General features: G+C 36.1%; 1 protein-coding gene across 9 annotated transcripts in view; it reads right to left on the minus strand.

Moving 5' to 3' along the window:
* Positions 1–25320, minus strand: part of Robo2 (roundabout guidance receptor 2) — a 526320-nt gene that overhangs the window by 134709 nt on the left and 366291 nt on the right. For all 9 annotated transcript variants that reach the window (XM_055617835.1, XM_055617833.1, XM_055617832.1 and 6 more), the window contains exons 3-5: positions 20328–20485; positions 19310–19430; positions 12353–12491 (exon numbers count right to left, since the gene is read on the minus strand). In XM_055617835.1, coding sequence (XP_055473810.1) covers positions 12353–12491; positions 19310–19430; positions 20328–20485 — 418 coding nt within the window. The remainder of the gene's footprint in view (positions 1–12352; positions 12492–19309; positions 19431–20327; positions 20486–25320) is intronic.

The following is a 25320-nucleotide window of genomic DNA, read 5'->3' on the forward strand; positions in this document are numbered from 1 at the left end:
GCCTGTTTCTTATTTCCAACTATCTTAGGTTTCCTTAACTTTCGCACTATTGATATTTAAATGTAACTTTTTTTTCTGTGGATCTCACTGTTCCTAGAAGGCACTTTGGAAACATTCTCGGCCTCTGGATAAAGGATGTCAAGAGCATCCAATAGATATGTGCTCTAAAGCATTATGAAATATCTCTTGGGGAGTGAGAGAAACCAATTTCCCTGAGGTGAGAACCTACTACATTTTAATGTATATCTAATATCATATATATCTAATATACATTTTAATGTATACCTAAATATCACCTGTCTGTCATGGGTTAGGATAACCTGTCTGTTAGGATACTTGTGAATTCAAATGAATACATCATAGTTTGTTGGGAAGATAGAGGTGGAAAATACAGTAATGAGTTCAGCCTTATTTTCTGTTAGCAATAGGTGATGGCCAAAAAATAATGAAGATCAGCAGCTGTTGAATAGAATGTGGAATTCACATTATTCCACTTATCAAATGGAAAATGAATATAAGCTTTTGTCATCAGAGATAACAGGGGCCATATGTTGGGCCTGTAACCTTGAGCATATTTTTCACTATCTTTAACCTTTAGGGGCTTTCTTCTTCAAGTCTGTTGGAAATATTAATTCTAACCTATGCATTTTTTCAGTGCAAAACCAGAAGGCCCTCAAAAGCTTTTAGCGTTCATTAGTAGTTTTTGTTTTTATTTTTTATAATAGGTACGTTCATAAGATATTGCCACATACACTTAAGAGAATTAAGAGAACTCTGGGACTGATGAATCTGCATTCCAGATCTCATGCTATGAATTAAAGTTTCATTTCTCATTTGTAAATTATGGATGATAACATTTGCTTGTTGCTTGCAGTAAGTCTGAAAGATAAAATAGCTACTTTATGTGAAGCATCTGTAAATAAATCTGTAACTAACAACCCTGGAGATAGTAAATTGCAAGATGTATATTTTTCATATCCAACTTCTCTGAAATTAAGGAATCATCTCACCAGATGTTATACCATGATCAATTTGCGACATTTTCCCTCCTTAATGAAGCCACTGCTTGCAATTCAAGTCAATTCACCTTGAATTTTTAAACATAAATTGCCACTATCAGATTAAAAATGGTTAGACTGAAAATTATGATGGTTGATTACGGTTGTCAAGTTGACTGGACTTAGAATCACTAAGGAAAGAAACCTCTTGGTATGTTTGTAAAGAACTTTCTGGATTAGATTAATTGAAGGGAGAAAGCCCACTCTACATACTGAAGCAACAGCAACATTCCATGGGTTGATGTTCTGGACTGAATAAATACAAGGAAATGACCTGAGTGTGAGCATTCCTCATTCTCTGCTTCTAGACTTTAAGCATGATGCTATCAGCTTACCTCTACTCCTACAGCTATGACTTCCCACCCTGATGGGCCAGACCTTCAAACTGTGTGTTAAAATAAACATGTTGATCTTATGGTTACCTTTGTCAAATTTTTTGTCACAGCCACAAGAAATATCATTAATCCCGTAGTCTTGATTTCACTGTTTATTAAATACAAAAGCTGCATTCAGTTACACACACATAAAAAAAGGTGATTTTCTAAGTTAGGATCAGGATGCATTTCACTGTGGACAGTTTTCATTAAATGTCATCAAGAGTCTTTCAGAGGTCCTCTGTGGTAGGCTCCTGTCCTGTTCCCTGTTTTCTCCTGCTTCTGATATCTATCCTGTCTCTCTTTCTGAATGAGAATTGATCATCTTACCCAGGGTCCTCCTTCTAGCTTAACTTCTTTGGGTGTATAGATTTTAGTATGCTTATCCTATATTGTGTGTCTAATATCTACGTATGAGTGAGTATATACCATGTGTGTCTTTCTGCTTCTGGAATATCTCACTCAGGATGATCTTTTCTAGATCCTACCATTTGCCTACAAATTTCATGATTTCCTTGTTTTCAATTGCTGAGTAGTATTCCACTGTGTAAAGACTCTATTCAGTGTAGTATCAAAGCAGATGCTGAGACTCACAGCCAAACTTTGAGCAGAGGGCAGGGAATCTTATGAAAGAAAGGGGAGATAGAAGGACCTAGAAGGGACAAGAAACTCCACAAGGAGAGTAACAGAACCAAAATATCTGGTCTCAGGGGTCTTTTCTCAGACTGATACTCTAACCCAGGACCGTGCATTGAGGTAACCTAGAACCCCTGCACAGATGTAGTCCATAGCAGCACAGTCTCAAAGTGGGTTCCATAGTAATAGGAACAGGGACTGCTTCTGACATGAACTGATTGGCCTGCTCTTTGATCACCTCCCCCTTATGGGGGAGGAGCCTTAACAGGCCACAGAGGAAGACAATGCAGCCATTCCTGATGAGACCTGGTAGGCTAGGGTCAGAGAGAAGGGGAGGAAGACTTCCCTTATCAGTGGATTTGGAGAAAGGCATGGGAGGAGATTAAGGCAGGAGGCTGGAATTGGGAGGAAATGAGAGAGGGGGCTACAGCTGGGATACAAAATGAATAAATTGTAATTAATATAAAAATAATAAAAATAAATTTATATATAAATGTAAAAAAATGTCAGCTAGAAAGTATCAGAAGATACTTTCAACAAACTTAAATGTGTACTGAGTATTATGCTCCCCAGTGAAGGTGAAAAGATAAAAAAGTGTAAACTCCCAATGTTCAAGAAAAGTCTTCAATCCACCTACAGATCTCCTCAGATTTTGTGATTCTTTTAGCAACTATTTCTTTAACATCTTATAGTTTCTGGTGATTTATTTTTTGTCAATTTCATGAAGCCATATTGAGAAGAACAAATAATAATATTACCAAAAAATACTAAAAAAGAATAAAATTATTCTAAATTGGGCAGATCATTTTAAAAGATGTATGGTTATCATAGATTAATTTATATCATTGCTTTAGTATAAAAATTATATCCAATGAATGCTTTGTTAACTTCAGTATATTGTTATTATGTTATAAACAGTATAGATCAAGACAAGCAGGTATACAGTGTGTCTTTCTATTCTTTAAGCTCAAATAAGAAATGGAATAAGCTCAATTCTTTTATAAACTGGTCAAAAAATTTGTCTAAATACACAGAAACTTTGAAAACTCTATATAAGACATAGATACAAGTAGCCATTAGATAATAGACATATAAGTAACTTAATTTTCTTATATTCATTCATTTTCTGATTATTTTTGTTTTTGCATTGAATAAAATAGAAGTGGCCTACCTCTCAATTGTTTTTTGCTTTTACCATGGAATTATAGCATTTAGAAATTTAAACATATCACAGAAAACATCCCATTCAACTTGCATATTTCAAGAGCTTCTTGCTTATATTCTTCGTGACTTTTTCACAATGACAATCTGAATTATTACTAATTATCATCTCCTAAAATCTACATTTCAGATTCATGTTTTAATTCAAATTATATAAAACAATAACCGAAATAAGAAATATGTATTAAGAAAAGCTATAGGGATATTACAAACCATTCATGTGAATCTAACCATAAATTGCCTCTGCATTAAATGGAAACAATGGTCAGCAATGTTCTTTTAAAATATTTTTTACAGTTAAGAAAATAGCATAGGAACATGGGAACGTGTTTCCACCAGAAAAGATCAATTCGGCTGGGGTGCTGAGTATTTCCTGATAAGTCTCAGTGACTTTCTAGTCTTGGCTGTGATCCTGGTCTTGTTAACCCTCTCCCCACGTCAGCCAGTCTGAACGCTCTGGTGTATTCTGCTTTGATGGAAGAAGCACTCCTACTGTGGCTCCCATGATGGGTGATACCCACACGCCAATGACAGGTGGCACTCAGACAGATCCTTTTGCTCTAAGAACTGGCACCTGGCCTTGGCTCAGCCTTCACACAGCACAAGAGCAGCCAGATAATGGGCATCAGAGCTCCTCTTGACTTCAATGCACTTTATATCCTGAGTATGTTCCAGCTTGGGAGTTGATGGCTGGCCAAAGCAGAGACCGAGTGCCAGGTCCAGCATTGTTCCTATGCTGAGATTCTCAACAGATGGACCAGTATGGTCACAGGACCAGGCACCATGACCTCCCACCCTAGCTGGCAATTAGTTTTATGTTGATAGTAACTATTAGCACCTATCTGATGAAAACACAGGAAAAGTTCCATCCTGGCAACAATGAAAGTTTCCAATTAATTCGTTATGTAAACAAAATGTTGGGCTTCGTTCCTCAAGAAGATTATGTGCACTATTCCAAGTTTATATTTTCATTATTATTATTATTATTATTACAATTTATTCACTTTTTATTCCTGCTGCAGCCTCCCATCCCCATCTCCTTCCATTCCTACTCTCTCTACCTCTTCCCTTCCTACTCCAGTTTCCTAGTCCACTGATAGCGGAAGTCCACTTCCCTTGCTAGCTGACCCTAGACTATCAAGTTTCATGAGGACTGTCTGGATCCCCTTTCCTAGTAAGGCCACCCCACCAAAGGGAAGTGATCAAAAAGCAAGCAACCAAGTTAATATCAGAGATAGCCCCTGCTTCCCTTACTAGGTGGCCCCTATGGCAACTGAACTGCCCATGGACTACATCTGAGCAGGGAGTTCTAGATCCTTTCATGCATAGTCCTTGGTTGGTTCATCAGTCTCTGCAGGTCCTGCTGAGCCCAGATATTTTGGATTTGTTGCTCTCTTTGTGGAGCTCCTGTCCCCTCCATGTCTTTCTATCTTCTCTTTCTTCTCTAAGGTTCCATGCACTCTGCCCAATGTTTGGCTATGAGTCTCAGCATCTGCTTCAATACCCTGCTGGGTAGACTCTTTCAGAGACCCTCTGTGGTAGGATCCTGTCCAGTTGTCTGTCTTTTCCAACTTCTGATGTTTCTCTCTCTCTCTCTCTCTCTCTCTCTCTCTCTCTCTCTCTGGTGATTTTTTTTATTTATTACAATTTATTTTTGTCTTTTTTTCTTTATTTTTTATATTAATTACAGTTTATTTACTTTGTATCCCAGCTGTAGCCCTCTCCCTCATTCCCTCCCAATCTTACCCTTCCTCCCTCCCTCATCTTCTTCCTGCCTCTTTCCTAAGTTCACTGATAGGGGAGGTCCTCCTCCCCTTCCAGCTGATCCTAGCTTATCAGATCTCTTCAGGGCTGGCTAAAATGATGTCTACCTTGTTTGCTCTTCTGAATAAGGATTATGCATCTTCCCTAGGGTCCTTTATAACCCTTTACACCTGAACTCTGTCAATGCTGCTCATAGCACCTTCTGTGTTTTCCCTTATGTAGTATTTACAGTGATTTGAAATAATTACATCATTTCATAACCTTCCAGTTAGAACCTGCCAGAGTAGGTTTGTTTGGTATCTTCAGGATATAAGACACGCAAAATTTAAATAGCTTCTCCATGGTCATTTTTCTTCTTAGTGCTAAACAAATCTGTCACACATCCTTTTTTATAAGACAGAGGTAGACACAAAGTCATGCACAATCAAGCGGTGTCAGAACTTCCAAACCAAACCTGGACAAAAGACTACATGCATATAATGCTGTTGGCATTTGTACAAATAATATTCCATAATAATTTCCCTTGCAGTGGGTACATGTTTTTCCAAAAAGAAATGGGTAAAATACTTAGTTAGCACACACACACACACACACACACACACACACACACACACACACACACAAAAGCATTTTGATTTACACCTTTGTTGTTTATTTGTCTCATGGGGACAGACACTTTCAGACTGTAGTTTATATACATTGCTTTTCTAATGTTCTTAGTATTCCTTTTATTTTCCTAAAACTGTTTTAATTGACCAATTTCCACTAGCCATTCTAATCAAAGAGGTTATTTATCAGGAGCACAAATTACCACATGTCCTTGAGGTGCACACTGAACATCAGAGGAAGGCAGATCTGCCCAGCGGGGTAGCTGAGCACCTGTTCAGCATCTCTGCATCCCGGCAGCACACGTTCTAAACAATAGAGCTTCCAGACAATTAATACAAGAACATTTCCCAGGGCTAACTGTAAAGAGCCACTTTGTTCAAAATTGCACAAAAAAAGGGGGTTATAAGTGGTTCTATTCAGTTTCTCTTCTGAAAAAAAAAAGCATGTATTTCTGTGAATCTCATATTTCATGGAACTAAGAATTCTAGAAAGTATCACTTAAAATAGACTTTAGAAAAGGAACTTGTCTATGGGCTGAGGAAAATTGATAAAATTTGCACTATATTTCTTTAAATGCTTATTCTGTAGGCTCCTTTCTGTTTTATGAAATATTCATGAATTACCTACCCTATATGGAAGCCGTCAACTGCATTTAGAAGTGGCAGGCATACGTAAAACTATAAATGGCATGTTTTATTTTTTTTTCTCATAGCAAAGCTATTATGAACATCCCATTCTGCTGTAGATCCTTACTGAGAAACTTAGTGTCACCTTAGAGTTAGTTTAGAAAACAAAATGAATAAAATTTGTGGTGCTAACTAACGATGACATGGTGAAAGCCACATAAGTGATGAAATGCAGTTAATGTTCAAGTTACAGTATTTTACTAGCAACTTGAAACACAGACCTTGTTTTACTGTTCATAGATGATATTATAACTAGGACAATCTCCCTCTGGTTACCCAAACTCTCAGCTTTGTTTTCATGTCTCCACCCTATTAGATTGAATAGAACATTGTAGTAAAGGCTAGCCAATTTTGTTCTTATTTCTTTGTTCATAAGTTTACGATATTTGCTCTTTTATGTAAGCTTTTATTTCCATAGAGTTAGCAGCATATGGATTTTTTTATGTACTCCTTTTGACAATCTACTTTAGGGTGTAAGGTGACACAGAGAAGAAAACTGCCCTCTTCACCATAGTTTCTAGAAACTTCCGTCACATAAATTACTCGTGAATACATATATTAAATCGCTTGATCATCAAAGAACACTAATAAGCACAGGCACCTGGGGTTGCCTGACATACAGGGATGCAATGCTGAGAAGAAAGAGTTCTATCTACCTCAGTCTTTTGTCTTTGATGTATTCAGTATGTAAATGGCTGTCCATACTGCCTTGTTTCACTAACCTACAATTCAAAGAATAAAAGACACTGCTTGTGCTCTGCTTTAAAGAATTACTTTTGCAAACTGGTGATGAGAACTGAGAACTTTCAATAAATTGTTGCTTCTAATTAAATTGCACATCAGAAAATGTCTTATTTAGATAAACCATTACATGCTCTAAAGTACCTTCCTTTTTTAACTTCTCTTTTTTTTGTACTTATGTGTAAAAATCTTGTTTCTAAATATAAGAGAGTACTCAGGTACTGAGTACTGTGTTGGCAAATGCCTGTGATCCCAGCACTGGAGAGGTGGAGGCAGGAACATCACGAGTTCAAGGCCCAACTTGGCTACCTATTGAGTTTTTAAAAGATCATGCTAGGCTATATGAGACCCTATCTTTAAAAACATTGTTTTGTAATATTTATTCTTTATTCTTGTGTGTATGTGAGAGAGAGTGTGTATGTGTGTTCATGTGGGTGTGTGTGTCTGTGCATCAAATAACTTGAAGTTGGATTTACAGTTAAATGCACTGATTTAACTGTAAATTAAAAAAAAGTCAGTTGAGTTATTTCCTCCTGATAATCTGTTGTAAACTAGTATCTTAAGTTGTTTCTCAAAGAAATTACTAGATTCTACTAAACAGACACAATGGAAAATACCTTTCCATTTTTGACTCTTAAAAATTTTCGTGTAAAAAAGCATTTGTCTGTTTGAGCATAGGATTATTATTAGACTTTCCATGTTTCCTACCTCAACAAGACATTCTAGTTGCAAAAAAAAAAAAATTATAATATTTCAATTCTGAAAAAGTATGCTGTTAAAATTATTAAAGTTATTGATAGAAAAATCTTAGGATGCTAAAGTGAAACAAAATAAATAGACATATTGTTACTATTTTTAAATATTCTTACTAGGATGAATAAAGCTAAGGCAAAAATACTTCCTTAGTTTATCTCTCACCGAAAGGTTAGCACATGTATCTTCTTCTGTATTGAAGGTTTAAGTAGCTCTCAGCATTTTCATCAAGTTAAACATGAATTGAAAAGCTCCCCTTGCTTCCAAAAGAAAAATAGTCACATATAACTTCCATAGTAATTATAGGCTATGCAGCTGCCCTAACAAAGCTCACTATCAATGTGTTAAATCTGAACAACTACACAAACTATATTCAAATTTTATTAAACACTAAGCCAAAGAAATCCACATACCCATTACTTTTAAAAGAACAATAGTCATCTCTCTTGTCTCATACCTAAAAATGGAATTAGTGTCCGTTGGCTTAGACTGTGGCTCACTGAAAAGCATTCCTGTTATCCTTCCCCAAGCAAAGAGGACTATTTGCCTTTCATGTTTGTTGGTATAATATCCTTGTGGAATGTATACAATTTGGCCTTGTTCATTCAAATGCTGATTTTTCTATCCCATTATCTGGTTTCAATCTTGACATTGCACTGTGATGTTTATTCTAAGCATTACCTGTTTCGAGTTTGTGTAAACATACCACAGTTTGTTTTCTGTATTTTCAATAAAACAAGGGGACAATACTATGCAATGTAGAGAATATGGAGGGACACCCTGGAATGGAGCAGAGCAGTAAGTAAGTGGGAGGATTCGGAGAGCAGGGAGCTGCAGGAGAGGACTTGGAACCAACAAGAAAGGTGAATTGGACCTACGATGTGGCTAAAAGCAAGTATAATGTTGGAAATTCTGAATGGGAGGAAGCTATGTGGGCTTGTAGGTTTAGGATGGAGTAATCATTGCCCAGAATTGTGCTCTAGATTAATTAAGTAAATCCTAGTCTCTGTGTGGTGATTTGGGCATACAGCTGGTTTAGGAATAACTGCTGATTAACTAAAAGATCAATAATAAATATTAATCTTCAACAACACATGTTCAATTAAAAGTTATGATAATATGCATAATAAATCAAAACTGAATACATTTCTTTGGAACAGCACTTGAGTCTGAGAAGTGAGCAAAATGCCTGATCTACATCAGGATAAAAATATCCATCTACATTTTATGTAGAACCTCTCTAACACAATGATTTAGAGCTAATATTTCCATTTGTCTAATATTTTTTTTTTAAATATAGGCATTTGAAGTAGGACCTAATGATTCTTTGGATTTTCTCAGTGTCTGTAGTTATGTCCCCCTTTTCATTTCTAATTTTGTTGACTTGGATAGTGTCTCTCTGCCTTTTAGTTAGTTTGGCTAAGGATCTGTCTATCTTGTTGATTTTCTTCAAGAACCAGCTTTTGGTTTTGCTGATTCTTTTAATTGTTCTCTTTCTTTCTAATTAACTGATTTCTGCCCTGAGTTTGATTATTTCCAGCTGTCTACTCCCCTTGGGTGTGTCTGCTTCTTTTTTTTTCTAGTCCTTTCAGGTGTGCCCTTAAGCTGCTTGTATGAGATGTCTTGAATTTCTCTCTGAAGGCACTTTAGTGCTATTAACTTTCTTATTAGCACTGCTTTTGTTGTGTCCTATAAGTTTGGGTCTGTTGTGTATTCATTTTTATTGAATTCTAGGAAGTCTTTAATTTCTTTATTTCTTCTCTAACGCAGCTGTTGTTGACTAGAGAGTTGTTCAGTTTCCATGCTTGCGTAGGCTTTTTGCTATTTCTGATGTTGTTAAGGTCTAGTTTTAGACCATAATCATACGATAGGATACAAGGAATTATTTCAATCTTCTTGTATCTGTTAAAGGTTGCTTTGTGCCTGACTATATGGCCAATTTTGGAAATCAATCTGGTGCTTTCTCAAAAAACTGGGAATACTCAGATGTACCACTCCTAGGCATATATCCGAAAGATTCTCAACCACACAAGAACATTTGTTCAACTATGTTCATAGCAGCTTCATTAGCCAAAATCTGGAAACAACCGAGATGTCCCTCAACAAAAGAATGGATACAGAAATTGAGGTACAGAAATTGTGGAATATTACTCAGCTATTAAAAAGAAGGTAATCATGAAATTTGCAGACAAATGGATAGAACTGGAAAAAAAATGACCCTGAGTGAGGTAACCCAAAAGCAGAAAGACACCCATGGTACATACTCACTTATAAGAGGATATTAGCCATATAATATAGGATAAACAAACTCAATTCTATAGACCTGAAGAAACTAAGCAACAAGGAGTATCCTAGGGAAGATGCTTAATTTTCATTCAGAAGGGAAAACAGAATAGACACTAGAAGTGGTAGAAAAGAGGGAAGAGTACTGAAGCCTACCACAGATGTCCTCTAAAAGACTCCAACCAGCAAGAGGTGGAAGCAGATGCAGAAACTCACAGTCAAACTTTTGACAGAGCACAAGGAGTCTTATGGAAGAAGAGAGATGTAAAAGGACACAGAGGGACAGGAGCCACACAAAGAGAACAACAAAACCAAAAAAAGCTGAACCCACGAGGTACTGCAAGACTGATGCATCAACAAAAGACCATACACAGAGAAGGCATAGACTCCCTGTTCAGATGTAGCACATAGACAGCTCAATCTCCATATGGGCTCTGTAGTAAAGGGAGAAGAGACAGTCTCTGACATGAACAGTTGCCTGTTCCTTGATCACTTGTCCCTGGTGAGGATGATCCAGGCAGTCCTGATGGGACCTGATAGGCTAGGGAAAGAGAATAGGGGAGGAGGACTTCACCTATCAGTGGACTAGGGAAGAAGGATAGGGGAGGAAGAGGGATGGAGGGTGACACCAGGAGGAGATGAGGTAGGGGGCTACAGCTGGAATACAAAGGGAAAAAATTGTAAATAATAAGAAGAAGAAATTTAAAATAACTATCCCGACTACTACTGCAGTATTGTAATCTCAATAGCAAGAGACTAGAGATCAGAGCTATGCAACTTTTTGAAAACAAAACAACAACAACAACAACAAAACAGACTAAGAGTTTTCTCACATTTTAATTGTATGTATTGTAAATGTAGTTTATATGGTATTTGTATATGTTAGATTTTTCATAAAATACATGAACTTTGAGGCAAATGATTTTTACAAGACATAGAAAATAGTGAAAGAGTTATTAATCACTTAACCCATATTCAATTGGAAATAAACTTGCTTAGTCCTAATTTACGTTTTAGTTTTGTCATTCAAAAATATAGGCACATTGAAGCTCAAAGCAATCTCACAACTTTCTAGCATATATTTTTATCTTAAGATTATAGTACACATATACGAAATTTTAAAAAAAATTGAATGTATTACATTGAAATAATTTATCTGGCATTTAATTATTTCAACATCTTTCTTTAGTTGTGAAAGCTATTTTGTAGATGTTAGCAATAAGTTAAAGTGGGTTAAAGTTGTACAGGCAATCATGTATATATTTTGTTGTTCTTATAAATCAAAATATCAGGAAATTAAAGCTCAATTATTAAAAATGCAAAAATTTTACAGTCTTGTCAATTGTATTGCTCTTGTTTTGTTTGTTTGTTTTGTTTTGTTTTGAGACAAGGTCTCACTATGCAAATCTAGCTGTCCTGTGAATTATTATGTAGACCAGGCTGACTACCTGACTGCCTCTGCCTTCATGGTGCTGGGATTAAGGGCTTTTGCCACCAAACCCAGTTTACAGTCTCTGTAATTTAAAATCTTTAATAAAAAATTAGAAAGTGCAATCACAATATTTTTATATAAGATTTTAAGTATTTTCAGCTGTTTAGATATAGTGTAGTGAAGAGATTGTGATTGGTAAGAGAATAATGAAAGGATTGGAGAACCTGTCTCCAGGGAAAACAGGGTGAGTGCCAGGAACTCCCTGAGGGCAACCCTCCTAGGAGGTCATCTATTTAATCTAGCCTCAGCTTATTAGATCGTTACTCTCTGTTTTATATAAGGCCTTAATGCCAACTGTTCTCAGCAGCCTTTTGTTATAGATGGTCTGGACACTCATTGCAGATTAAAAATCATAAAAGCAGGGCCCATAAAGGACACCTTATGTCTGGGTGGCCATGGATACAGGGAGTCATTAGCAAACATGCAAGTAGCCCTGAGAAAGGTAATGCCTTAGGAATGTTGGACATGCTAGGTAGAGAGAAGGATCAGGCATTAATGTGGATTTCCAGAGAGGAGGGAGGGGGCTATGACTGGGATATAAAATGAATAAATAAAAATAAATATTAAAAAAAGAAAGAGTGCCATCATAAGTCTGAAAGACTGTGACATGCACACAGTGGATGTGAAACCAAGAATAAGAATCATAGGTCCGAATGCTATCCAGGATGTAAAGGGTTTTGGTAGTGGAACCATGGATAATGGTGTTCTAAATGTTGCTCCACACCATAGACTTACCTTCCTCTTGGCAAGTCTGCATCATCCTTTTTCCACCTCACAGTGGGCTGTGGATCTCCTTGGACCTGGCAACGGAATTCTACAGCCTCTTCTTCTAGCACCACCTGGTTAATTGGCCTCCTGAGAAATGTGGGCCGCTCTATGGGAGAAGAAAGGGAAAAATGACACAAAATAATAAAATTAGATGAGGCACATGTGATTTGTGTAAAAAATAAATAAAGCAAAAGATACGTAGTTTATTAATACACACATACCTAATGCTGCATTTCACCTATATCAGTAAAGACCTTATTAACTGAATACAATTAAACAGAAAAAATTGAACGTAAGAATCAATATGGTTTCAGTATAAAACTGTGTATAACCTTCTGGGAAAAATATGAAGTTGATATTCAATGAATTTCTGACCCAAAATATGTGAAACTGATCATTAAAATAGAAAACACTAAGTCAAAAACATGGAGTTTAAAATGATTATTATCACAGTTCAGAGTAGAAATGGTGAAAGATAAAGCTGATAAAAAGTAATAAATATTAATGATGAGATCATCAACAGCATTCTAGGAAACTAATGCACAATCAAAAACGTTTTCCACTTGATATACTTCTTTATAAAGACCCAATGCATTCATCAATATTTTTAAATCATGTGTTGAAAATTATCTAACATTTTTAAATACAAACACTTTCTGTTTTGCTAATTATTTACTATCCTACCTAATTTATTTTATTTTTCTTCAGTATTGTCCTTTACTGTTTCAGTCTTTTAAATCTACCCTTTGAACCATATTCTAGCCCTTTTCTATACAATATAAAAATGTATCCCTGATCACAAAGGTCTCCTATCAAAGATATGTATGAGACAACCACGCCCCAGTTATAGCCCTTGTCCAGTAGTCCAGTATCTGTTTTTCTTTTTCTTTCTTTCTTTTTTTTATTTAAAGGCCAGCCACTGGAAAATGTACTTCTTAAGTTTCATGGATCAGGTCTTTGAATCATATATTAAGTCCAAATTTGCTACTTACTGAAGGAGAAAGTAAACTAGGTCATGAAAGACAAGTCATTTCCAAAGGGAGTTGACAAAGTGAATCTGGCCATATGGCCATGGTTAGTCATTTAGGACTTCAGTTTTAACTGTTCTAATTTAGAATTGTGAATATAATGTCACGTAGATAGAAACAAACTTAGAAGAAAGCCTTTGTTAAAACTAAATCACTTAAAATAAGACACTAAGAACACATTTTGAATACATACTATTACTGATATATTGATATTGAGATCAATATTCATAAAACAATTGTGAAACTGCAATGGGGAATTTTTTTTCAAGGAAGCCAATGATTACGGGCATTTAAAAGGCTGAGAATTTCCATGTCTACAGAGATTTAGCTGGTAGGCATCGGAAGTGAGCTGCATATAATGTAGCATTTGTGTTCTCCGACACCAAAATTAAAGGAATGAAAGAGACAGAAAGAATTTTATCATTGAAGGTACATTCATTTTCATTTTATTGTTATGTTTTATCTATATGTGTGTTTTGACTTAATACATTTCTGTGCATCACATGTGTACATTGTCCATGGAGGCCAGAGGAAAGCATCAGATCTCTTGAGACTACACACAGATGGTTTGAGCTACCCCGTGGAATTAAACTCAGGTCCCGCGGAAGAAAGGCCAGTCTTCTTGACCACCGAGCCATCTCCAGCCTGTTATCATAGAAAGTTTCTAAAGCAGAGTTTATAAGCAAGCCAGACTAGAAAATGATGTTTTGTTCCCAAAGAGTATAATATAGGCAGAATTAATTAGTTCTAAAGAAAGCTGCCTAAACATGGTGATGCAGAGAAGCACTTGAGTTATAATTTCAAGGAGAAGCAAAATAAGGAACCCCTGCTGCTATTCTGGTTTACCCAACAGGAATGGATAACTTTACACCGATCTTCCTCTTTCCTTATGTCTCCTAGCAGAGTCAGGCTGCTAAGTAACTAGATAATTACAGGGAAGCAAGTTGTATACAAGTTTGAAATGTGTAATGTCAGACACTGGTACAGTATAATTCAATTGACAAAAAAAAAAAAAAAAAATGGAGGCCAATCTGACATAATCTGATTGGCCTGTTCTTTGATCACCTTACCCTGAGGGGAGAGCAGCCTTACCAGGCCACAGAAGATGACAATGCAGCCACTCCTTATGGGATCTGATAGACTAAGATCAGAAGGAAGGAGAGGAGGACCTCCCCTATCAGTGGACTTGGGGAGGGGCATACGTGAAGAAGGGGGAGGGAGGATGAGACTGGGAAAGGAGGAGGGAGGAGCTTATGGGGGGATACAAAGTGAATAAACTGTAATTAATAAAAATAAATAATTTTTTAAAAATGGAGGCCAAGAATAGCACAGATGAAAGACACTTGCATATCTACAGCATATCAAGATGGGTTTTATACTTCAGAATATCTCAGCTCTGCCACTCTGAGATACAATGTAGGAATTTATTGATTAATTGGACTTTGTTCACATAAACTTTCTCACAAATTTATGTAGTATTACTCTAAGAATTTCCATAGCATTATCCCAATAAATATTTCTAACTTGTATTATTTGTCATTCTAATTTTGTTATATTAATTTTCTACACCCACATTCTGGTTTGTGATACATATATTGGCCTATGGAAAATAATGATTAAAAACTGCAGGTTTCATTAACATGCCATATATTTAAAGAAAAGTTGGGAAGAAATATTTTCATCTTCTGTTAATCAAATTTGTTTTCTGGAAATATAAGAAACAGAAATGTGAATATTAAAGACTACAAAATTGTATTTAGAAACAAAAAAAATGTATTTTTAAATGCTTGACATTGGTTTTTGCTACCATTATTTAGACTATTTTAGACTAGAAAGCCAAATAGAAATGTCTAAAGTGTCTTTGTTTGTTCAAAATAAAAAGTCAGGAGAATAACAGTGTTAATTTGATAATAGAACAATCTAGTGAAAGATAAGGATAATATTTCATATTCACTAATGTCCACAGAGATTGTACCCAGGAAGCTCTGAACAATTAAACAAGTGTGGAAATCTTGCTCTACTGAACAAGTCAACTTAATTTTAAGACATGTTAAAAATAGGACCACTGATTTTTTTCCCATGGTATCCCCTTATGTCTGACCACATATTGAAAAAGCAGGATGGGAAACCTCTGGAGCCATCTGTGGACTGCTTATCAATTAGATTAGAGTCCCCTTATGTCAGCTGAACCCTAATTATATAACTATGCAGTGATCAGAGACAACTTCTTTGCCAATGCAATTAACTTTTTTTTTTTTTTCTATGAGATTAACTGGATTTAAATCACCTGCATAACTTGCTTGCAAGGTTAATCTCTCTGGAGACAACCCTGTTGTGTGGCGGTGTGTTACTCTGCAGAGGACAGCTCTCAAATAGCTCTGTCAGCCCAGGTCCAAATCAGCATTGTGGAAAAACCCAACTTTACCAGCAGCTATAATCAAATGTTAACACCTTGTCTCATTGCGGTCATGTCAACATTATTCAGGGAGAAAAAAATTCAGCTTAACACAAAATACCATAAATCCAATAGGTGGTTGAATAATCTTTTCGTGTTTTAATGCTGCAGTGAGGAAATTAACTACCCAGTTAACACATCCTCCAACTGTATGTAGTCATTGAGAGTGGCTGTAAAATTGCCGATGACTGTGCCATGACAGCTATTTCCAGATGACCTTAGCAATTTTAAGGTAAAATTCACTTGACATTGTAAAAGCAGTGTTGTTGCTATAATCGCATAGTTGGGGTTGTTTAAGTCCTGTAAGAAGAAAACTATGTAATAAAGGGACATTAGTGCTAACTACTGCTTGTAAACCTTGCCTTGCCTTTATCTGCTTCACTGCTCTACCACGAGCAGTGGCTATAAGGTAAAGAAGTCATCAAATCGTTGGATTCATGGGTCTCCTTTGACCTCACAGGTTATGTTTAAAGGGAGGGAAGTTTGATAACTATTAAATGAAATTACTGTGCCCTTCCACAAAACTCGGTATAATGATCAGGTTACCTAGCTGTGATTACAATAAATTCTCACTTCATTAAGTTCTTTTTGCCAATAATTTTTATCCTTGGAAGCAAAGACCAACATAGAAAAAAAAGTTGGAGAGGAAAATTCTCTCATCGTATTTTAAAAACAAAAGTTCATGTTATTCCTAATAGTAGAATAAGAAGGGCCATCAGAGAATATGATCACACCTTTGTGAAGGCAGTACACATTAGAACAACATGACCAAAGTATATTTCCTAGAACATGTCCACTTGTTGAAGAATAAAAATACTGAAAGGATAGGTTTTTGCAGTAATCTAGATGGCTATCATATAAGAAAAAAAATTGGCTCTCCTTGCAAATTATAAGTCAATCCCATTTCTCAAATAGTAAGCATTTCCTGATTGTTTTTTCTGTTGAACATCATTTAGAGTAAACCTCGTATTTCCTAGTTACAGAGGGACAGTGGTAGCCCAATACCTTAAACTGAACTTGCAGCTGCCTGAGATTAAAGCTGAGCAGGTGGCGGGAGTAATGTCAGCCAGGTTGATAAACTTAATTTAAAAAATGATACTGTTTAATAATGCTGGAGTGAAAGGCAGTTCATGTTTTTAATGTTTTTGATGTAAGAGATTCAATTTAATAAATGAGGTGAATGCCACTGTTTATCTTATTTCTCTAAAATTAAGAGTTACAGCACACCAAAGCTCTCTCACACAGCAGTCACAGCTTTGGCTACTACCAAAACTTCACTACCTATTTATGTATTTATTTTTCTCAATCTTTCTATATATTATCTATTATTATAGATAATATATAATTATATATTATATACATATATATTATGTATATTAATATATGTATATGTATGTATTAATATATACTATATACATATAGTATATATTAATATATAATATATACATATATTTATTTTTGATCATATCATTTCCCTTTTGCCAACTTCTCCCTTATACTCCCATCTCCATTCCCCCACATTTCCATTCTGTTTCTTTCTATCTCTACATGTATATCTCTCTGTTCTCTCTGTCTCTGTATCTCTATCCCATTTTACTGTCTCTCTTTTTCCTTTTTTACTTTGAGTGTACTTCTTTTTTTTAATAAACATAATGGGATTTCAGTTTTCTCTCAACTTATTGTGTAAAAACCCCTTAAGCCTGTTTACACCATCAGATAAATATTTCTCAGCTCACTAAATCAATTCTTCAACAGGAACTGCCTCTGGATAAATTTAATCTCCTGGGTTGATAGCTATTTTTAGAATAATTTAGAAGTTGTACCACAACTCTAGGTTTAGGGTCTCCTACAGTTCTTCTAATGTCTTTAGGGAAAGTTGGGTAAATATTTCATACTCTAGACACATTACTGGTAGATCTAATTGCTTTGGTAATGACATTGAACCCTTTCACTTTCCTTCCTAAGACAGTCTATACTGCCATAATGTAATGTTTTCTGTTCAAGAGCTTGTGGTAGTTACAAAAAAAAAAATAGCAATGAGTGTTTCTTTAAATAGAAGAGCCATACTTTTGGGCTTTCAATGCTGATATTCAGTGACCACTAATTTCATATCTTACCAGACAAAACTGTATTTTATTCATTACTGGGTAGAAAGAGTTTTGAGACTCTTAGAGATGACTGTGTACAATTTAGAGCCAAACTTGAAGTTGTCTGGAGTAGGTGAACAAAAGTTTACAGGCATGCATTTAACAGTTATAGTTACTCATTTCTTTAATGAGTATTGGACATTTCCCGACTTTCTCATTTGTGGCGTATGCACAAGAAGTATTTTCAGAGATTACTCAGCATGCAGGAAGTTTGAGAAGAGGCCCTTATCTTTCGTTTAAAAAGCACAAATGAAAGGGCATCACATTTGCTTCCATCATGATGGAATGTAAGAATGCATGTTGCCTCTCAAGATGCAGAAGCAGCTTCATTAGAGAGCCATGACAGACTTCAAAGCCACACTTGGGCATGTCCTGGAGGAATAACCATAAGTAGGACCTTGCCATACAAGCATGGAATTAGAGTTATTTTACTGTCATAGGAAAATAGTTAAGATTTTTAAATATTCCTCTTAAATTTAAAAATATTATATCATAATGAGTAAATTAAATTTTACATTTAAATTCACATATAAGCACACTTTTGTAGGTATATTATGTATGTATGTATATACGTATGTATGTATTTGATACATGATAAATATATCAAAAAAGAAAGAGTGATGAACATTGGACATGTTTATTATTTCAAATTGTCTTAGAAAAAGGTTTTTTTTAACATTTTGATAATAGTACATAAAGGAGAGAGAGTGATTTTTTAAAAATTTGACATTACAGTTTAACACAAACCTCCCAAATCCCAATTCTAATCATTATTGATTATTCTAATTAAGGAGTAATTGTTCATGTATGTTCCAATTTTTATTGTTAATAAAATACGACTATTTATAATTTCTAAAAATTAATATTACCAGTTTGACAGTATGTAGAATTATTGACAAGACCAACTCTGAACTAAAATAGAAGCTCCCTCATGGACAAGGCCAAAGTTGGCTTTGTCAATAATACTACAGCCTGAGGCAGGAAGATGTAGCCCGAATATGTAACTACCATCTTGTGGGCTGTGGACCTTTTAAACTTAGCTGAATTTAAAAGAAAAAAGGTAACCATGTCGCTCTCTTCACTTCCTGTCTGTAGTTTGTTCCTCTCTCCTCACTTCCTGTCTGTAGATTGTTCCTCCCTCTCCACTTCCTGTCTGTGGGTGCTATACTATGCTACTGCTGCTCCTTTTTTCAGCTGCTCCTTCAGCTGCTCCTTTGTTCAGCTGCTCCTTGTCTAGTGTTTGGCCACAGAAACAAGAGAAGGAAATAGTACATAATTTAGAAGACAGCTTTACCAAAGACAGTCAGCTCTGCAGGGTCGCTGTCTCTCTCTCCCACCATATTGGTCCCCACACAGGTATACATCCCTGCGTCACTTTTCCTGGTATTTGAGATCATGAGTTTCCCACCACGGATCTACACAAAATTAAAAAGAAGAAGAAAGACGTTCTAGTTAACAGATTTGGTTATTTTAAGAATAAGCAAGCTTACTGTTGAGTCACTAAAAGAATTATTTAAAGAATCAGATTATAAAGGAAATGGCTTTTATAAACCATTGAATTTTGAGACGGCTTGAAATATACCAAAAGTCAAGGTGTATGTTTTCAAAATAATGGTACTCAATACAAAACCACTAAAACCAAAGTCTTATTGGCATGATAACTCTTCCTGTTAACAATAAAGGCATAAACATATAAATATATATTACAATTTCTACCAAGCATTTAGATTTTATGTACTGTTCTCATCTCACTGTACATATTTCATAAATTCTGATTTATAACAAATATAATATACACAGATATAATTTATTGGAAATAACATTTTTCTAGACAAAGGAAACAATTTAATAAACATTGTTTTTGAGTCAATGTATTTTATCAAAATGTAAAACTAATTAATAGTATCAAATGTAAATTTTATTAAAGTGATGTCGCCCTCATTATTTTCTTGCATAATACTAAATCTAGTGTAATATGAGAGGTAGGAGATATGCTCAATGACTACCATTTATATTTTAATATCAATGTATAAAGCATAAATGACCAGTAGAAGCTTTTATAGAGCTAAGATAGCAATATCACACTACAAAATAAGTTACATATTCAAATTGTTAGACTTATTAGTATAATGTAAATATTATAGTCATCTTTATTAAGTCTCACCTAAAAATTATTTCCACATTTGAGTCTTTTCACTATAGTTACTGGTATATTAGCATTTAGATACAATTTTGTGATTAATTTGTTAACAAAATTTGTTCATTTGATGTGAAATTTGGTGCCTCTAGACCTTTCTTATAACTGAACTCACACTTATTCTCTCTTCCTTGTCATCAATTCGGACTTTGTCTTTTTTCCAGTAGATGGTTGGTTCTGGGTGTCCCCGTGGGGGCTGGCATTCCAAGACTGCAGGTTCTCCAGCTGCCACTACTACATCTGTGGGGTTTTGCCGGAAGTCATCTCGCAATACTGAGGAAAAATGAAAACAGATTAAAAAAAAACAAAACATGGTTTATGACAATATTCCATTTCCCTCGCCAAAATCAACCTCAAGTCTTACCCGAGTGTCATAGTAACAAATCCTGGGTATTTCTGATGTACAAGCCATGTCCATTTGAAAATATGCTAAACCCAACCTAAGTGATCACCGATGGGAAAGTGCTATGACAGGGTCATTTATATACATTTTGGTGCTAAAATTCAGTTTTAAAAATGAGATGTCAAATAGCAGTGAAATAAAGCATTCATGATATAGTTCTGAGCTTTAATAACTAAGCAAGGCATGGAACATTTCATGCACTGTGGTTCTACTCTCTGTAAAGAAAAACATATATGTCTATGTGTCCGTTAATGCATTGTATTAAATCCTGATGCAGGCTTATGGGCACGTGTAAAAATGGGTCTATGAGGGAAGTGGAGTGAGAGCTCTGAGAAGCTCTTTTTCCTGTGACATGAATGTGGGTACACTCCACACAGCTTTCCGCACTTCAGTAAGCAGACTCATTGTTGGCTTTTGCAACGCTCTAGCACCCGCACACAAGGGCTTCATTTTTATTCTCCACCTGCCAAGTGACATCTGGGCAGCGTGACTTGAACACAGATACCCCTTACAGCATGGTTGCAGCCTGAATCAGTTTTCATTAATAGGCAGAACAGCAGGTTGGACCTCCGACATAACCTCTGAAAATCTGGCATGTGTCAGATGTCCAAATGTCACCTATCTATCAGTATGATCATGTTTTCAATTGGCAAGAAGGGAAGTCTGCATGCCTTATCAAACTGTAAAGGATTGAACGGATATGGCAAATAGTAGCCATAACTATTTTTGGACAAGCTCTCAAAATAGGTGTAGAGACTGGCTAACATGTTTCCCTCCACTGTCTTCATGTTTCCCAACTGAATATTCATTTGCCTTTTCTTTGATACCCCAACACTTGCAAGCTTTATTTTGTCTTATGCATTTAGTGTTATGTTTTTTGAGACAGCTTCGTTAAGGCTGGTCTTAAACCATTGGTCCTACAGTCCTCCTGCTTGTCATGTATTGTGAGCATAGGCATGTAGCACACTCTAGGAAACAAGATTTATTTTAGAGTATGTAAATGTGAAACATATCTATCTAATCTATCATCAATAGATAGTCTATCTACCTGTCTATTATCTATCTATCAATCATCTGTTTCCTTCTCTATAATACTGTTATACATATGCAGGGTGTGTCTGTTTCTATATGTATGTATATATTCATTAGATGCATACATGTGTGTATAAGCATACATAGATATGCATGACATATACTGTATGGAACTCTCATTAGACAGCCTCACATAGTCTGTTAGATACAACTACTGAAAATATGGATTATGTTAAGCTATATGCCTTCCCCATTCTATTAGGAGACCCACCTTAGCCCTGTACATCTTTCTTTGCTGTGAGGAATCTTTAGGTTACTTTTTCTTTTCTAAACGAATTAAAAACGACAACAACAACAACAAGAAAATCTTTATCATGGAAATAGCCCCAGAGAAACAACCAGTAACTTTTCAGTCATTTCTTTCCTTTTTTTTTTCTCATAGCACACCCTTTAACAAAGCTTTCCATCTTAATAGAGTCATAGCCATGTAAGAGAGCAGAAAGCAGTTTGTTTTCTATTGAAGGAGCAGTAGCAAAGCATTCTGTACAGACTGTTCACTCTTAACATAGAAGCCTTCCTGCTAAGGATATAATGCTATCATTAGCACTGACAAGTGCACAGGTTGTTTTCCTGTGTGTGTGTGTGTGTGTGTGTGTGTGTGTGTGTGTGTGTCCGTTTGTGTAACTGGAAAGGGACGTGTGATTATTTTATGCATAAGGACTGGCTTCTGAATGAAGACAGGGAGGTGTACACTTGATGTGACATTCTTGCAAGAGATGAGAAGAGTTAACACCATGGTTGCCTTTTGTAGGTATGTCCTCCAGGGAGTGCAAGCTGCTGACTAATTTATATTCTGAATAGAGAACAGCTGCCTATTTATGCAATGCTAAGAAGTGCAAAAATATGGTAACAGGATGATGAACCCCCTATCATATCCGGTGCTGGCAACAAATGGTGTTTTGGCAGAACCTCAATCTGTTCCAAAATGGCACATCTGGCCAGTTGAAGGCCCTTCACCAGATCTTGTCCCCTAACAAATGACATGCCAAAGAGCCTTAGCTCAAGTGGTACTTGGGATGATTTCAAATCATTCTGAGCATCAGTCTTGCATAGCTTTGCCACAATCTCAATTTTGAAAAAAAAAAGCCCTTTGACACAGTGAACAGAATGAAAAAAAAAAAACATATATAACAAACTGTAAGTACTGCTCCTTTGAAACAATATAACATGTGTTTATGCATTCAAAAAAAAAAGGAAAATGACTCCAATTTGCACATGAAGCCAAGAAATCTAACATCATCTGTAATTTCAGGCTTTCAGACAGTTCACTCAGAGAGTAGGGTGAGATAATGGTATAATTGGTACTGTACCCTCTTCAACTTGTAATATGCTCTTTGGGGTTTGCCTGTAATGCAGCTAACTCGTGTGATTCAGTCACATAGGTTCATTTGCACTGAGTTGTGGGGTAAAACTTGTCTCCTCTGTCTCACTCAAAGAAAACTTAATGTGATGGTACATGACTTCTCACAGGAGATCCTAACAGACTGAAATTTTTATTTTCTTCCTTCTTTGTCTATGTAGTGTGTGCTGCATAGCTGTTAAGAAGAAAATGAAACATTCTATCCTGGAAGTAAACACCTTAAGTCTTTAAAAATACATAAAACTCACAGGGTTTATGAAGTAAGTTACTTACATATAAGTAAATAATACTGTTTTTTTTTTTTTAGATTATAGTATATTTATAACATTTCTCCCATATCTTTCCACCTTCCAAGCCCTCACATATACCCCTTGATCTTTTTCAAAATGAATGGATCTATTTATTTATTTATCTATCTATTTATTTATTTGATGTCACACACACCCCCACACACACACAAAACCAACCAACCAACAACAACAAAAAAAAACTGCTCTTGCTCTGTTATCTTTCTTGTATGTTTGTTTTCAGAACTGAACGTTTGGTATTGAGCAACCAATTGGATGTGGAAAAAACTAAAAATAAAAACAGGAGGCCTCAATCCTAGACAAAGAACTAAGGCAACTAATGAATGCTGAAAGCAGAGGGAAAAAGTACCCTAACTCACAATTAAGAGGAAGACAATGCAGCCACTCCTGATGAGACCCAATAGACTAGGATCAGAAGGAGGGAAAAGAAGACCTCCCCTATCTGTGGACTTGGGAAGGGGCATGCATGGAAAGGGAGAGAATGGGAGGGATTGGGAGGGGAATAGGGAGGGAGCTACAGGGGGAATACAAAATGAGTAAAGTGTAATTAATAAAAAAAAATAAAGAAAAGTAAATGCTCATACTAAAAAGAAAGAAAGAAATACTTAAAAAGTACGAGTCACACCACGCCCCCACCCTCTGCGCCTGTTTTATAAAAGCTAGGGAAAGAAGATGTCATTCCCACTTTGTTCCCACTCCATTAAGGGTGTGATCCACAGCCATCAGACTGGTGGCCTGAGAGGAACAGCCTGAGGATGATGGTGAGCACAATGAGAACAGACTCTGAAAGAAGCAAGCATCGTTGAGCACCTCCTTTTCTTGGGGGAAGAGAAAGTCTATTTAAGCCTTTTGGGAGGGGCTAGAGGCTTTTTGGGTGAGTATACATCATGGACTAGGGTTCAGGTGCTGAGAATGCCTTATTTGCATGATGAGGAATTCCAGGTGCTTTCTAGACAGGACCTTCTAAAGAAAGAAGAAATTTAACCTGACTGCTACTACCTGATCTCCTTTGTGTGGGCAAAGTTGGAGGCGGTATGCAGAACTTTGTGCACCAAGACATGCAAGCCAAGGGCAGAGAAAGGAGTGGTTCCCACTTATATTGCTCTCCAGAGGAGATTTCTGGAGCTAGACTCTACCCTACTCCTGCTCCAGACTAGCTCTTCCCATTTTCACATACCCTGGCCCCACAGAAAGATGCTCTAGGATGCTCATCTATCTCATGCAAGAAGCTCTAGAGAGGAAGCTTTCTTGAATTACCCATGCTGTGGTAAGCTTTTTGGGTGATGTAGCTTTCTATTAATCACCCACACTCCTTTAAGTAACCATAATAAACTCACTAGAGTTGGGTTAATTTTTTTCCTTTGGTCTATTGTCAATTTGCTTCCTGGAGTGAATAGAAGTTAATTTACATCTCCCAGGAAGAGTCTCTCAATGGTTTGTTTGTCACTGTTTTTCTCTTTTCATACCTCCCACATTATCTGATAGACAAGGGTACTTAAAGTAGACAGAGGGCAGACTCCATGCAATCATCAACAAGAAGAGATCTGTAGTCTCACAACACTTGAAAACACAAACTGCTATCAAATTCTGTTGTAATTTGTATAAAACAGCAGTTACTTTTATGCCCTATACAAGCTCCATGCCAGTTAACAATTACAGATTTTGTATATCTGACTCCTCTGTCCTTCATCTCTCTTCTTTCACTAGCCAACTCTTCTCCCATTTGGGTTAAGCAATCAGTTCTCTGGTCTTTACTTATATAACCTCAGTTGGAACAAATCGTTACTCAGCTATTTCTAACCTGGGCAATGAAATAAATTAGCAACGACAATAAGGTGAGCATGAACAATAAATGGACCTTTGAAAGCTTCGTTCTCAAACAGTACACTCAGTGCACTCCCTCTCCCGTGAGGTCATCAGCAATGTAAAGCCTGAAAACATTACG

Source organism: Psammomys obesus, unplaced genomic scaffold, assembly GCF_907164565.1.
Source record: "Psammomys obesus unplaced genomic scaffold, mPsaObe1.curated_primary_1811, whole genome shotgun sequence".
Taxonomy (NCBI): Eukaryota; Metazoa; Chordata; class Mammalia; order Rodentia; family Muridae; genus Psammomys; species Psammomys obesus.